The sequence below is a fragment of the Saccoglossus kowalevskii genome, chromosome 1, assembly GCF_978046115.1.
Source record: "Saccoglossus kowalevskii chromosome 1, keSacKowa6.1, whole genome shotgun sequence".
Classification (NCBI taxonomy): Eukaryota; Metazoa; Hemichordata; class Enteropneusta; family Harrimaniidae; genus Saccoglossus; species Saccoglossus kowalevskii.
The window spans coordinates 38384026-38396069 of NC_140641.1; the positions used below are offsets into that span (position 1 = coordinate 38384026).

Sequence of the window (12044 nt, forward strand, 5' to 3'; positions counted from 1 at the left end):
ATATGGTATTTCTGATACATGTTTATTACCGGTATTGCTGTTGTTGTGTTTTGTGTAGTCATGTATTGTCTTCCAAATTAACTTCGTGTGAACAGTTCAGTTTTGAATGCAGTTTCTGATTTTGAACAACTATTATGTCAAGGTGTTTATCGAATTTTGTCGGATATCTGAAGGATATTTGAAACTGGTATATGGTGACGGTGTGGAGATGAAACTAAGTAGAAGATTCTAGGGAAAGATTGACTGGGCGATGAGTGTTCTGGCAAACTGGCAATGGGACCAGTAGCCGTGGTTTCGCGGCGTTTTTGGTCCCGAAAAGTATTTTGCTTCGTCTGTCAATTATATACACATCATCGGTATACAGCCGGATCCAGATCAATGACTTCATGAATAATTAATAGCAGTCAAATGCCCGCAGATGCGTCCAGTCGGAATTTCTTTAGCCGCCAGGTTAGTTTTCGCGATCACGCTAAAGAACATTTTTTTTTTTTTTGGTAAAACAAAAAAGAAGTCCCGATCGTGCAAGTCTAATGGTGATTGTGAATGTAATTTTAAGAGTTATCCAACATTGTATTACCAATCATGCGTATAGATGAAATTCATTATTGATCCGAAGCACTTCCCATGTAATATCCAGTGACCAAGCAATGCATGCGCTGGATGTTGATTTTGAAACACATCTATATTTATAGATTACTTGAAGAATGACACAACAACAACAACAACAACTTGAACAAAACACAAATGTGTCACAGAAATTGCTGATTCACACATCCTTACAGCGACGCCACGCTAAATTTCCAGGTTATATCGACCCTTGTTTGTATATTGGCAAATATTGTTTACTTGTTTTATACCGTTAATTTACACTGGTTCACCTCGTAAATAGTTAAGAATGTCAAGCTAAATCTTCCAAACGTTAGCCCGTGCTAAGGATCTGGGTATTAACACGGGTCTGATTTAATCCCGTTTCTTGCCGCCTCGCCTTACAAGGCGTTCCGTTCGCGCACGTTTTTTTTGTTTGTTTTTGTGTGGGCTAACGATTTTGACCCTTTAGCACCTGTATGCAAGCCAGTGTCATTGAAAACTTATCTTATGTCGTATGGATTGTCCATGGCACATGTAAAGTCTACATCATACTACGTGACATGTGAGCAAGGACACCCTGGGTCACATTGATGAAAACGCCACAGTCGTGCCACTAGTCAGGTCCCCTGCTCCAATTTCAACGCTGAGGGTGGTTAAGAAATTGGGGCAGGTGACCAGACTATCTCGTGCCACCAGCGTCCTTTGCACGAAACAAAAACGAAACATTGATTTGAGATCCCCCATCCCGACATTAGCGATAGTTAGGTATAAACCATTTCCACGCATCATAATATTTCGCATAACAAATTTATTCTATCAAACAGCTACATACGTTCAAATATTATATTTAATTTTTAGACGATTACTGCCATTTCTAATTTCATTCTCATTCTTTTAATTATAGCTGGAAGTCGACTATTATTACCCAGACTTTCAATTTTAATTAACGTTCTCTGTTTGTTCTTGTTTTAAAACCAATGTGTGAGAATATAAGCTGACAATATCACTTGTATTAACCATGTTATTCAATTACAATAAATAGGCATGTATTAAGGTGTTAAAGGTGTAATAATTATTAATGTGTATTGAAACATTTCATTTGAAATAACACTAGATACAATTTTTACTAGTAATTTGACGAAAATTGACCATTGACATAGATGTACGCTGAGGGCGCTCATTACTCTTGATTCCAAGCACTCACTACTGAAGAGTCTCTTTGTCGTACATGTATTCACCGAGTCCTGGTCCAACACGATCTAAGTTTGAAATGTGTCGGGCAAATTCGGCAATGGACTCCACCTGCTCTTTGAGGTAGTTCGATGTTATGAAATCGGCAAGCTGAAAAAGACAAACAAGAAAAAAATAAGCTTTAAAATTCAATTCTGTCATCATGCTTTCAAGTACTTAGTCGGTAGATTACTAAACATGATCCATTATACTAACTTGAAATCTACTTATATTTGTTTACTAATTTAACAAATACTATTTGTAACTGATAATGTAATTGGGTAAAACGCGGAAAAAGATTGTGCCGTTGGACGGTGCTGCCGAATTTAATGCGACCACGAACATATAATAGCAAACGTATCTCCCCTACAAACTTCACATTACCGGTATAAGCAGTTCCTCTGTGTAACTATAACGTTATATCTAACTGTCTCGTTGTTGAGAACAATGAATTCATTTTATCACTGACTGCTAGTGTCTCGTTTTTTGAAAAAAATAGATTTCCAACTTGCTTCTTGACTTTGGAGTTGTATTGTCACTTTGCAAATTTGTAAAAAAAAAATTCCGTGTATTTTACACGGGTACAGGGTACAGACAGACAGGCTAACCTATGTGCTTCTGAAAGTGCTCCTGTGTGCTAAAAAGGTTATTTTGAGGGTACTGAAGGGTCTATCCCCCATACAAACACATCTGCAATCATATACCCTCTAATAGATAGGGAACTGCGATATTTCCTGTGATCTATGTTACTTGTTACTTGTAAGTTGTAAAATTACTTGTAAAATTTAACCAACGGTTTCTTTCAACTCGCAGATTAAAACTCAACAAACTCTCGCCATTTGCGAGACGGTGTTATGCAAATCACCCCAAAACTCGTACACCGCGAAATGTGATTATGCAAATTACAGCTGATCACTCGTTTGTTAGAGCATGGAGGTTAGAGGGTCTATGCTGCAATGTAATTCTACAAGCTGTTAATTCAAACTACTAGTACGTTATACTTACGTGAGGGTCATTTTTGTTCTCAGCCAGATTAACCAATCGTAACAGCTGCTGATTTACTTCTTTTTCCAATACCAGAGATTGCCACATCGCGTCTCTTCCGGTATTCCAATCATCTCTGTCTGGTTGCTGAAACATTGTAAGCAATGTGAGACTCTGTCAAATTACATTCTTGAGTCTGCTACACTCACTCAGTCACTCCACTCAACCTTTAATTAAACACGGGAAACGGGAGGGTCGTCACCTGCGCACGCGCGGGAATCCTAAGCGACGATAACAACACACGCTAAAAACGCAAAGGCTTATGGGTACACGCTTGTTTGTAAAGGCGCTCTCCAATAAAGACCATTACTGACCATTAGCACTAGACCATAATAGAGAGGCTACATTATCATAATACAGAATAAGCGTAAAGTATAAAATACGTGGAGAAACAACAAAATGTAACCATATGGGTTTTGACATCCACAACTTATCATCCATAGTTTTACTCTTTACTCACGATACTCACCGGAACACTTTTCATTATAATTCTACCTCCTCTCCTGTTCTGGTAACCCATTAAACCCTCAGCATGTTCCCGCTCTTCGTCCGAGGCTTTCTTGAAAAACTTGGCGAACCCAGGCAGAGCAACGTCATCGCGGTCGAAATGGTAGGACTGCAGGAAAAGCGGAACATAGATTCATTGACAAGTGTAAACGCCATATTTATCAGTGATTGATGTTCGTTATATTCAAAATGACATGGTGGGTAGTAAACTCAAGGCAGCGTTTATTTACAAGGCAGTAATTATGCAGTATGATATATTGATGATATAACCCTTCCCCCATTTACCATCTCTCTACAATAGGTTAGGACGACAATATATGCCCCACATGTATGTTGTTGGCTTCCACAGTTTAACTTTTAACTCACCATCGTCAGGTACACGTGCGAGGCGTACAACTCCATTGCAATTTGGTCATTAATAGCATTTTCGGATTCGTCGTCAAAATTTTGACGACCCAATGGCACCTTGCTCTATAACGAAATTTGAAAATCATTATATTTATTAACTGCATGTTCGATTGTATTCCCCATCGCTGCATAGAGTATTTGTGTGACCCAAAGAATCAAGAACATTACATCACGATGGTGAAACCAGTCTTATGTGTCGTATGACCAATCATTAAACCACCTTTCATTATGAAAAGGTTGTTATTAGTATCTTTTACCCAAATCATATACATGTACCTCATAACAAAACATGTGACAGTGGTTGCCAGTATTACTATCACTATATATTACTATTATAAGATACTCAATTCTTGTTGGATCAAGTTCAGTGTGCATCCCATTCCTGCAATGAAACCTTGTCTTTTGGGAGAAAACAGAATACCAGACTTTCCACTAAGTTCTCTTCACCATTTTTATTTCAGCTCCAAAACAAATTCTGAAAACGATATGCATTACAGATTTTGCCGGTGGAGTTTGAACCACTGTTGTTACATGAATCGTGGAATTAATTGAACATGACAGAGGTCAACAGTACCACAAACTACGTATCTTATTCAGATTTTATTCAAAACGACAAAACATACGTGTTTATATTAATATTAATTTTAGTTATACGATAACAAAATAATGCGTCACCGAGTACGAGTTGTCTAGGTGATAGGACATCAGTCATCGAACTCGTCCTGTTACCGCGATGATAACTTCCATGTGCTCTCGTCAAATGGAGATACAGGATGAGATTTGCGTGTTACGCCCTCACCGATGACTACGCACAAGTTTAGTACAAAGATTTTGACCGTTACACGCATCGATGTTTACGCAGATTGGTGTTATCAGCTTGTAAATAAACTACGGGTTCCTGTAAACATGGGCTATGCAAGTGAATAACAACACTCATTAGCATAGCCACACCTTCAATTCACACTTACCCGGGCGGGCCTTTAAGCACCCGATCTACTAAGTAATACTAGTAGTTGAACCCCACTTTTCTATATTGTCGATCGCACGCGCTCAATATTTAATCTTTTCAATTAAATAAAAGAAAAGTACGTACGTATGGAAAAGTAATATTCGGATCTGTTTTTAGCATAGTTTCACCGGAATCCAATTCAACGTAGTCATTTACTATCGGGAATGATGTTCGCGCTGCAATGTTCTGAAAATATATTTGCCAAAATATAAATGTCAATTTTAATAAAACATATTATGGGCGCCGATATTTTTGTCAAAGTCTCAGTCGAGTGCAGGGACGTCTGTAACACCCCATTGTATTTGTGTAATAATGTTTGGCAAAGACATGACTTGTATATTTTCAATGTATTCTAAAATAGACAGGAAGATTACCAAAGTGTAATTTGTTGTAGAAACGCTGGTTTGGAACGTGATAATGTGTGAAGATTCAGGAATTTGAAAATAGCTTTTAGTAGTACATGTACTCAGGTCAAATGTAGTGCGCCCTCATTGCTGGGGTATTTTAAATTGACAATGTTAACATGGACCTTGGTTAGCACCGTGACCTGGTCTGATATTGAAATTGACAACTTCCATTACAGGGCTGGTTTATTTTCCGCAAAATACATTGTGTTTCAGTTAGGCGGGTGAGACCTGAAATGGACACAGGTCCATGGTGGTCTCGCTGCAGCCACAGTCCCTCTATGATAGAGGGACTGTGCTGCAGCGTTATATGAATTTCGATACCAAAAATAAATAGTACTGTATTACTAATAATACCATGCACTGCCCATTTTTGAAGATTCTGTGTGTGTGTGACTCGTCAATATTCAGTGTTTCCCCACATTTGTATGGTATTTTTTATCTGGAAATTTACATATTTGCTTGTTTTAGCATGCCGTTGGCTAGTAGATGCAATAACTGAAATAGTGGCGATAGAATCAGCTGAAAATTAAATCGATGCCCATTTTTTGTTGGAAATGTATTTTTCAAGTTGACATTCTTTACACAACGCCAGCAATTGGTAACACTCTTAACAGCGTGGACGCGAAATTGGAGTGTATTTGTCACGAACTCAGCTTAGGTCAACTTGTTATTATCAACACAGAAATGTTTAGACGAAAAAGTGCTGTTAGTGTGTTGTCTACACACCGACTACCAAACATAATGTTGTTTTCGCTCATTACAAACACATTTCAAAAATGGTCCCAGTGACTACCGCCCACAAACGCTAAATAGCACATATTTGAAACCCCCTTATATGTCACTAAACTTGGATTTGAGCGACAGTCCATCGTGCAATTCCATTAGTGTGCGCTACTGTCGGAAGGGGGTCTTCCGGGTACTTTATAAAGTGTGTTGTTTCATTGGTTATCGGAGTAAAAGTACCCGTATCAGCAACAGTATGCGTACTGCGAACCGTTTAATTCTCATTGTTACAAAAATCATGAAATTTAGGCGATTCACAATTTATTCGCCAGGTGTGACTCTAAGCGGTAAAACCTTTCCAACTCACCTTTTTATATGGCGTCGCAGTGTCCTGAATTTCAGATAGTACTGCTCCACATGAAAGCAGCACAATGGCGAAGAAAATGCAATATTTCATTTTTCCAATGCACTCGAGTAACAAAATAACAGAAGATGAACCACACACTGGGATGGTGCGTAGTTTTAATCGAATAAATAGCCGAAGCAATTCAGTTGACACGTTACTGTTCTTCCGAGATGTCCAAATGTCTTACTAAGTCCCCCCACTGGGACCGTTGCCAAAATTCCCTGTCAATAGGCCACATTGACTACGTCTGTTGTGTCACAGACTTTGAAAGTGCAGTACTTACAGTGACTGGAATCAGCAATTGGCTGCTCATTTTATAAATCATATACATGTATAAATAAAATATAAAACTATTGTAGTATTAAAGAGTGTTGGTCATCGCGCAGCACGTTTCAAATTTAATGTAAAGTAAGAATGTATTTTACACGCGTTTGAAGTCCCTTATCGAACAGAACGCGGCGCCGCGGCGACGACCACCGCCCTTTATGATGCAAGGAAATATTTAAAGCAATGAATCGTAATGCATGTCGACTGTGTTTTCGTATTATGTACATTGAATCCCAAAAAGTAAGTTCAATTCTTAAAAGGAGAGGTGATGTAAACAGCGAAATAAATAAGTATTGTAATATTGATGGGTGGCCATGACAGGTGTCACGTGAACACCATTGTTGCTGTTATCAAGAGTTTGTAGGTTCATGCATACACAATCCGACAGTTTCCACTGTATTCAAATTAAAACAGCCTGAGGGTCAACATTGCAAGGTTATCACACGATGCAAGAATGTTGATACATTAATATACGAAGACAAAATACAGAAGTCAGTGATATGAAGAGAATTTAATATATTTTATAATTTTATATAAATATCCAACAATAATCTATCAATGTTACTGACGAAACTACCCGACTATATACTATATACTGAAAACAGCAAGAAAAAATGTGTTTGAATGACACTGATTTTGAGAAACATTTGAAATAATGAAATTATTACACTATTTAACCGGATTTGAAATGTGATGTTTCTTTAGGGTTGTAATAAAGAAACTATCTATCAACATATTAGTTATAGTCCGTGAATTGCGACAGTGATTAGATGGTTACACTGTTTCAGGAGTCGATAAATCATCATGATTAATTGACAATGCATAGCCCTTGGTACATACTATATTATCGCTTGATCTTTGTTCGTGGCGGTTCAACATGAGTGAGTAAAATCTGATTTGAATCTGGTACAGGTAGAGGCTGTGGTCGTGTTTGATGTACAGTTGCCGTTTTTTAGCCGTTGTGAACTGTACAGTGACAGGTCTTAATGGTTGACATGTACATGTCAAGTTTTCTTTCACTCGATCGAATTGTGTTTGACAAGATGACTGAATTAAAAATGAGGAAATATCTTAATTTCTGAGCTTCATCAAATTCTTTTCGAAATACATTGAACAATTTTCTCCATATTTGGTATAATGGCTGTGTACATGCAGGGTTACTGCTACTGGTGCATGCCGTGATGAACTGGTGGTTATTTTGCATACCCATAACAGCGGGTTATTTCACCAATGAGAGATTATAATATTGTGAGAGTTGTCAGATTACTTTAGTATAATTTTATGATCTTCAAACATTTTGAGCAATATCTGAAACTTGTCTGATCCAAATGCCATTAGGTGTACACAACGACATGCTGTTTTCAAAATTAACACCACGGTCACCTCTCGTTTCATGGAGCAATATCCGGCGACCCCTAGCGTAGACTGAAAACGCGAAGAGCCGACGTCATTCGCCAGAAAACGCACCTAAGCCCTGTAAATCCTAATGTGAAGGAATAACAGACGAAGCCCGACGCGAAGCGCGGACTCGGCTCTGACGTCGTAAATGGAACGCCATCGAACCTTGCCGCTTCTTGACGTTGGCACGCCGAATAACTATTATTCCATTACTCGGTCAGTATTTCGGTGGTTGAAGACTCACTTGGAAACTTGTTTTCTTTTACAATACCGATAATATTTCAAGAAGATAATATCTTGCAAAAAAAAAATGTTTCCAGGATCGAACGAAAACGTAACGTAAGTAGTCTGCGACTCATAGTATACTGACGCGGTTATTAACGAACCTCCTACTTTCAATAACGAGAAAACCAATTGTAATTATTGTAAACACTGTAAATGCAGTTTTCATTTGTGTTTCCTTTATGAGCTTGTCTGGGACACCGAGTAACGTCATACAATGTTCACACCGACGGATCTTTGCATGACGGGCACGGTGCCTTCTATAAACATTAATTATTAGTGCTATATTCTTTCAATTGAGTTCTACGTCGTTCCTAAGTGTTTTCTTAGCAGTCGTAGCACAGAGTATGTGAAGGAATACTGGGTTCAATATTTCTAGATATATTTTTTGTAATGATAACAAAAAGTTCATTTTAAATTCTTTCAAAAAAAGAAGACGGATACTACTATTATTCAACCGTCGTATCATTCTTTCCCGTTACCTTTCCGTTATGACACCTACTATTTCTTTTTATTATTTTTTTCTACAGACTATCCTCAGAAGTCATTGATTCTAATTCGAGTAGTCCACTATTTGGAAGTACCTGGACCCAGTTTTCTGGTTTACCAGACGACTTGTTTAGTCATGTGATCCGTAGGGCACCACCGCAGACCACTGCGTTGGGACACGATTTAACCAGGGTGGGTATCCGTATTTTGTGTTCAATCATGATTGAATTATTCCAGCATTATATATATATATAATAAAATAATATTAAATGCACTATAATTTTTAAAATGTAATTTCTATTATATTACAGTGTTGTAGCGTACCAGATTTCGTGAATATTGGCGAAGTATTGCCGCGTTCATCTGCGTCTGAACCTTGTATATTACATTTACGCCATGCGGTTAGCTTACAAAACATTCCGAAGTACATGGGCGAAGTCAATTCCCATAGCAACCACCACAGTGTAAATCCTTCCACCAGCCGATCACTTAGATATTTCGTGGGTGGTATTGGCAACGTCAAACAGATGGAAATTTACAATTACTTCACACAATTCGGAAAACTCAAATCTATTTGTATTAAGAAAGACCAGCGAAATGGTTCGAGTAAAGGATTCGGCTTCGTAGAGTTTAGAGCTCCTCCGAGTTCTTTGATACAGAGTAAGTAACTATGAAATCCTGCAGCGGTCGAACAGTTTCTGGTATTTACATATTGGATTGAATGTGGCTATTATTTTTTCGACTGTGTTCAAAATAGAAGACCCAATACGTGAAATGCTAGTTTGCGTAACGTATAACTGTAACTTTATTTTTTTAGAAAATCGATTCCACACATTACCCAACGGGATGACAGTTGATGTGAAACCAGCTATTCCGTATGACAATCCCAAACCATCTAGTAATTCCATGGAATGTTCAACAAGTCCTGACGATGGTGGAGATAGTGAAATGGTTGGAGGTTTAACTGATGTTGATGTTCGTTTAGCACTGTCCGGTTGCGCCAAGGAGGTATATATATTACATAAGTGTGTCTGAAAAAGGAGTCGAGTCACTCTACCAGTAAAGAACGGTGTATTTTTATAGAAAAAAAAAGGTTTCCAGTGATAGAACTAGCCAATTTCCTTGACGATCTAAAACGTCCATCACATAAAAATATTTCTTATAAAATGTTCATCGCGTTTGAAATTTAACTCACTGATACCATGATGACGTCACACTAGATAGGATGTAACAAATTGACGTTACGACGTTGGTTGACATAAATATGTTGTCAACATATACATTGTTACAGTATTTACAACAATGATATCACGTGACTTCAAAACAGACACTATGGCAGTTTAAGAACAATATTTCCTTCGTTTTTTTACACAGAGAACTCGTGGTAAAGTATTCCTGGGAGGCACGCAGGGCTTGGTCGAGAACGACCTGGAGACGGAACTCCATAAAATAGGCAAGACTAAACTACTTCGAATCATGAAGAACCCGAACGGGAAACCGAAAGGGTTTGGATTTGTTACCTTTGACGACGAAATGGCTGCTGATAAATTAATAGGTGATTCAGATTAGTTATATATGTAGTTTCATGAACTACATATATTTTGAGTTGTTTAATTTCCCGTAATTCCCATCTACCGTGATCACAAGGGTTTACTGCAACATACGACTCCCGTATACTCAATTGTATTGGTTATTCAATTCTCCTTTTTTCAAAATAACAGCATGTAATTTTACTCCAGTGAGCATTGAATAGTTATCAACCTTTAATTGTGGAAAACGCCAACATCACGACATTACCTTGTCCAATAATACATATGGCGATATCTAACATGTACAATTTTCGTTTTGCAGTCGATGGTCACATCCTAGTGAAGGGGAAGATGGTGTACGCCTTGCCAGCTATAGACAAGAGTCACCTTACCACAGCCTCTGTGGGCTCTACAAAGAATCATAAACAATGGATACCAGTGGCTCACTGCCCATCACACCTTTAATTGATTAAAGGCTGCTCTTCGTACGCACTCGCATAATTATATAAATTAGTATACACATAATTACACATACACAGTGCAATTTTTTATCAGAACAACTTAAAACATGTTTTTTTTCAGAGACATTATATTTACCGACTACATTTACAAAAAATAAAGTCGAATCATTTGTTTTCTCCTTAAAATAAACTTTCCTTTATATATAAAAAAAAAAAAAATAAGGTACCTTCCATGCATCGACCAAGTTTGCCGACGGAACACATCTTGCAATTTCCAGTTCCTGTCCCCGGAGCGAATGAGCTGCTTAATTAAGTTGTTCGAGTTACGAATGAACGGAGCTACAAAAATACAACCACATCTAAATTGAAACACAATGTTCGAATCATTGGCAGAATAGTTGTTTTTGTTGTTTCACCACTGCCCTTTTAGTTTAGTAAATCAAACTTCCATAAACAATTAACCGTATTTCGAGTTACGGGCAACAAAGTTCACGGTGTTTCCCTGGCGTGTTTTTTTTTCAAGAGGTTTCTTTACATTTTTTTCTTCTTTCGGTGGGAACACTTTCAGTGAGTCAAAGTAGAGGAACAGCATTCAATTCAACATTTTAAATAGGTTTCCCGTCCGAAGTTTATTATTTTTAATATTACTAGTCACATTTCTATCTAGAATAACGGAGTTGACAACATCTGAATGGAATCTTGAAAATCAGGCACACCGTCACTGTCACGTTCAGTGATACCACGGACACATAATCAATCTCAATCGTCGCGGAATGCCAGAAAATGCCTGAGTTTCTGCTTACACGGGCCGAAAACTAAACGGTGACCACGAAAGAAATTCGCGGTCACGATAATTTTTGCAATCACGCTAAAAGGGCTGAATTGACAATTAATTATATTTTTTTTATAAAACAAAAAAGAAGTCTCAACTTTGCCAGTCTATCGTCTTACTAAAAGCATTACCTCCATGCTAAAAGTGACAATAGGATCGCTAAGAAGTTTTTGAGACAGACAGACAGACCAAACTCATTACCCCCTTCGCAGACACAGGAGGTAAGAAGGACAAAACACCATTTTCCGTTTACTGTGCGTTCATGCGTAACATCGTACAGAAAAACAGGCAAAGCAAATCTTAGTGTCGTGGTCTCAAAACTTCGCATGGGATTCCACCGGATTCCACAAACGCTGGGCACATTTGATGATGGTAAATTCACTATCGCTCATGTGAGGGCGCTG

The 12044-nt window shown here is 38.0% G+C and overlaps 1 protein-coding gene across 1 annotated transcript; it reads right to left on the reverse strand.

The window, feature by feature from the left end:
* Positions 1 to 1379: 1379 nt before the first annotated feature.
* LOC100371699 (soma ferritin-like) lies at positions 1380 to 6519 on the reverse strand. Its single transcript, XM_002742251.4, has 5 exons — positions 6284 to 6519; positions 3736 to 3840; positions 3332 to 3478; positions 2824 to 2949; positions 1380 to 1929 (listed from the first exon to the last, which is right to left on the reverse strand). The coding sequence occupies exons 1-5, from the start codon at positions 6371 to 6373 to the stop codon at positions 1792 to 1794; spliced, it is 606 nt and encodes a 201-aa protein (XP_002742297.2). The 5' UTR covers positions 6374 to 6519; the 3' UTR covers positions 1380 to 1791.
* Positions 6520 to 12044: the final 5525 nt, after the last annotated feature.

Coding starts and splice junctions, on each gene's coding strand:
- LOC100371699 (XM_002742251.4), bottom strand. CDS start 6,373: ATGAAATATTGCATTTTCTTCGCCATTGTGCTGCTTTCATGTGGAGCA. Junction 3,479..3,735: donor CGCACGTGTACCTGACGATG/GTGAGTTAAAAG, acceptor CTTTTCCTGCAG/TCCTACCATTTCGACCGCGA. Junction 2,950..3,331: donor TTATAATGAAAAGTGTTCCG/GTGAGTATCGTG, acceptor ACAATGTTTCAG/CAACCAGACAGAGATGATTG.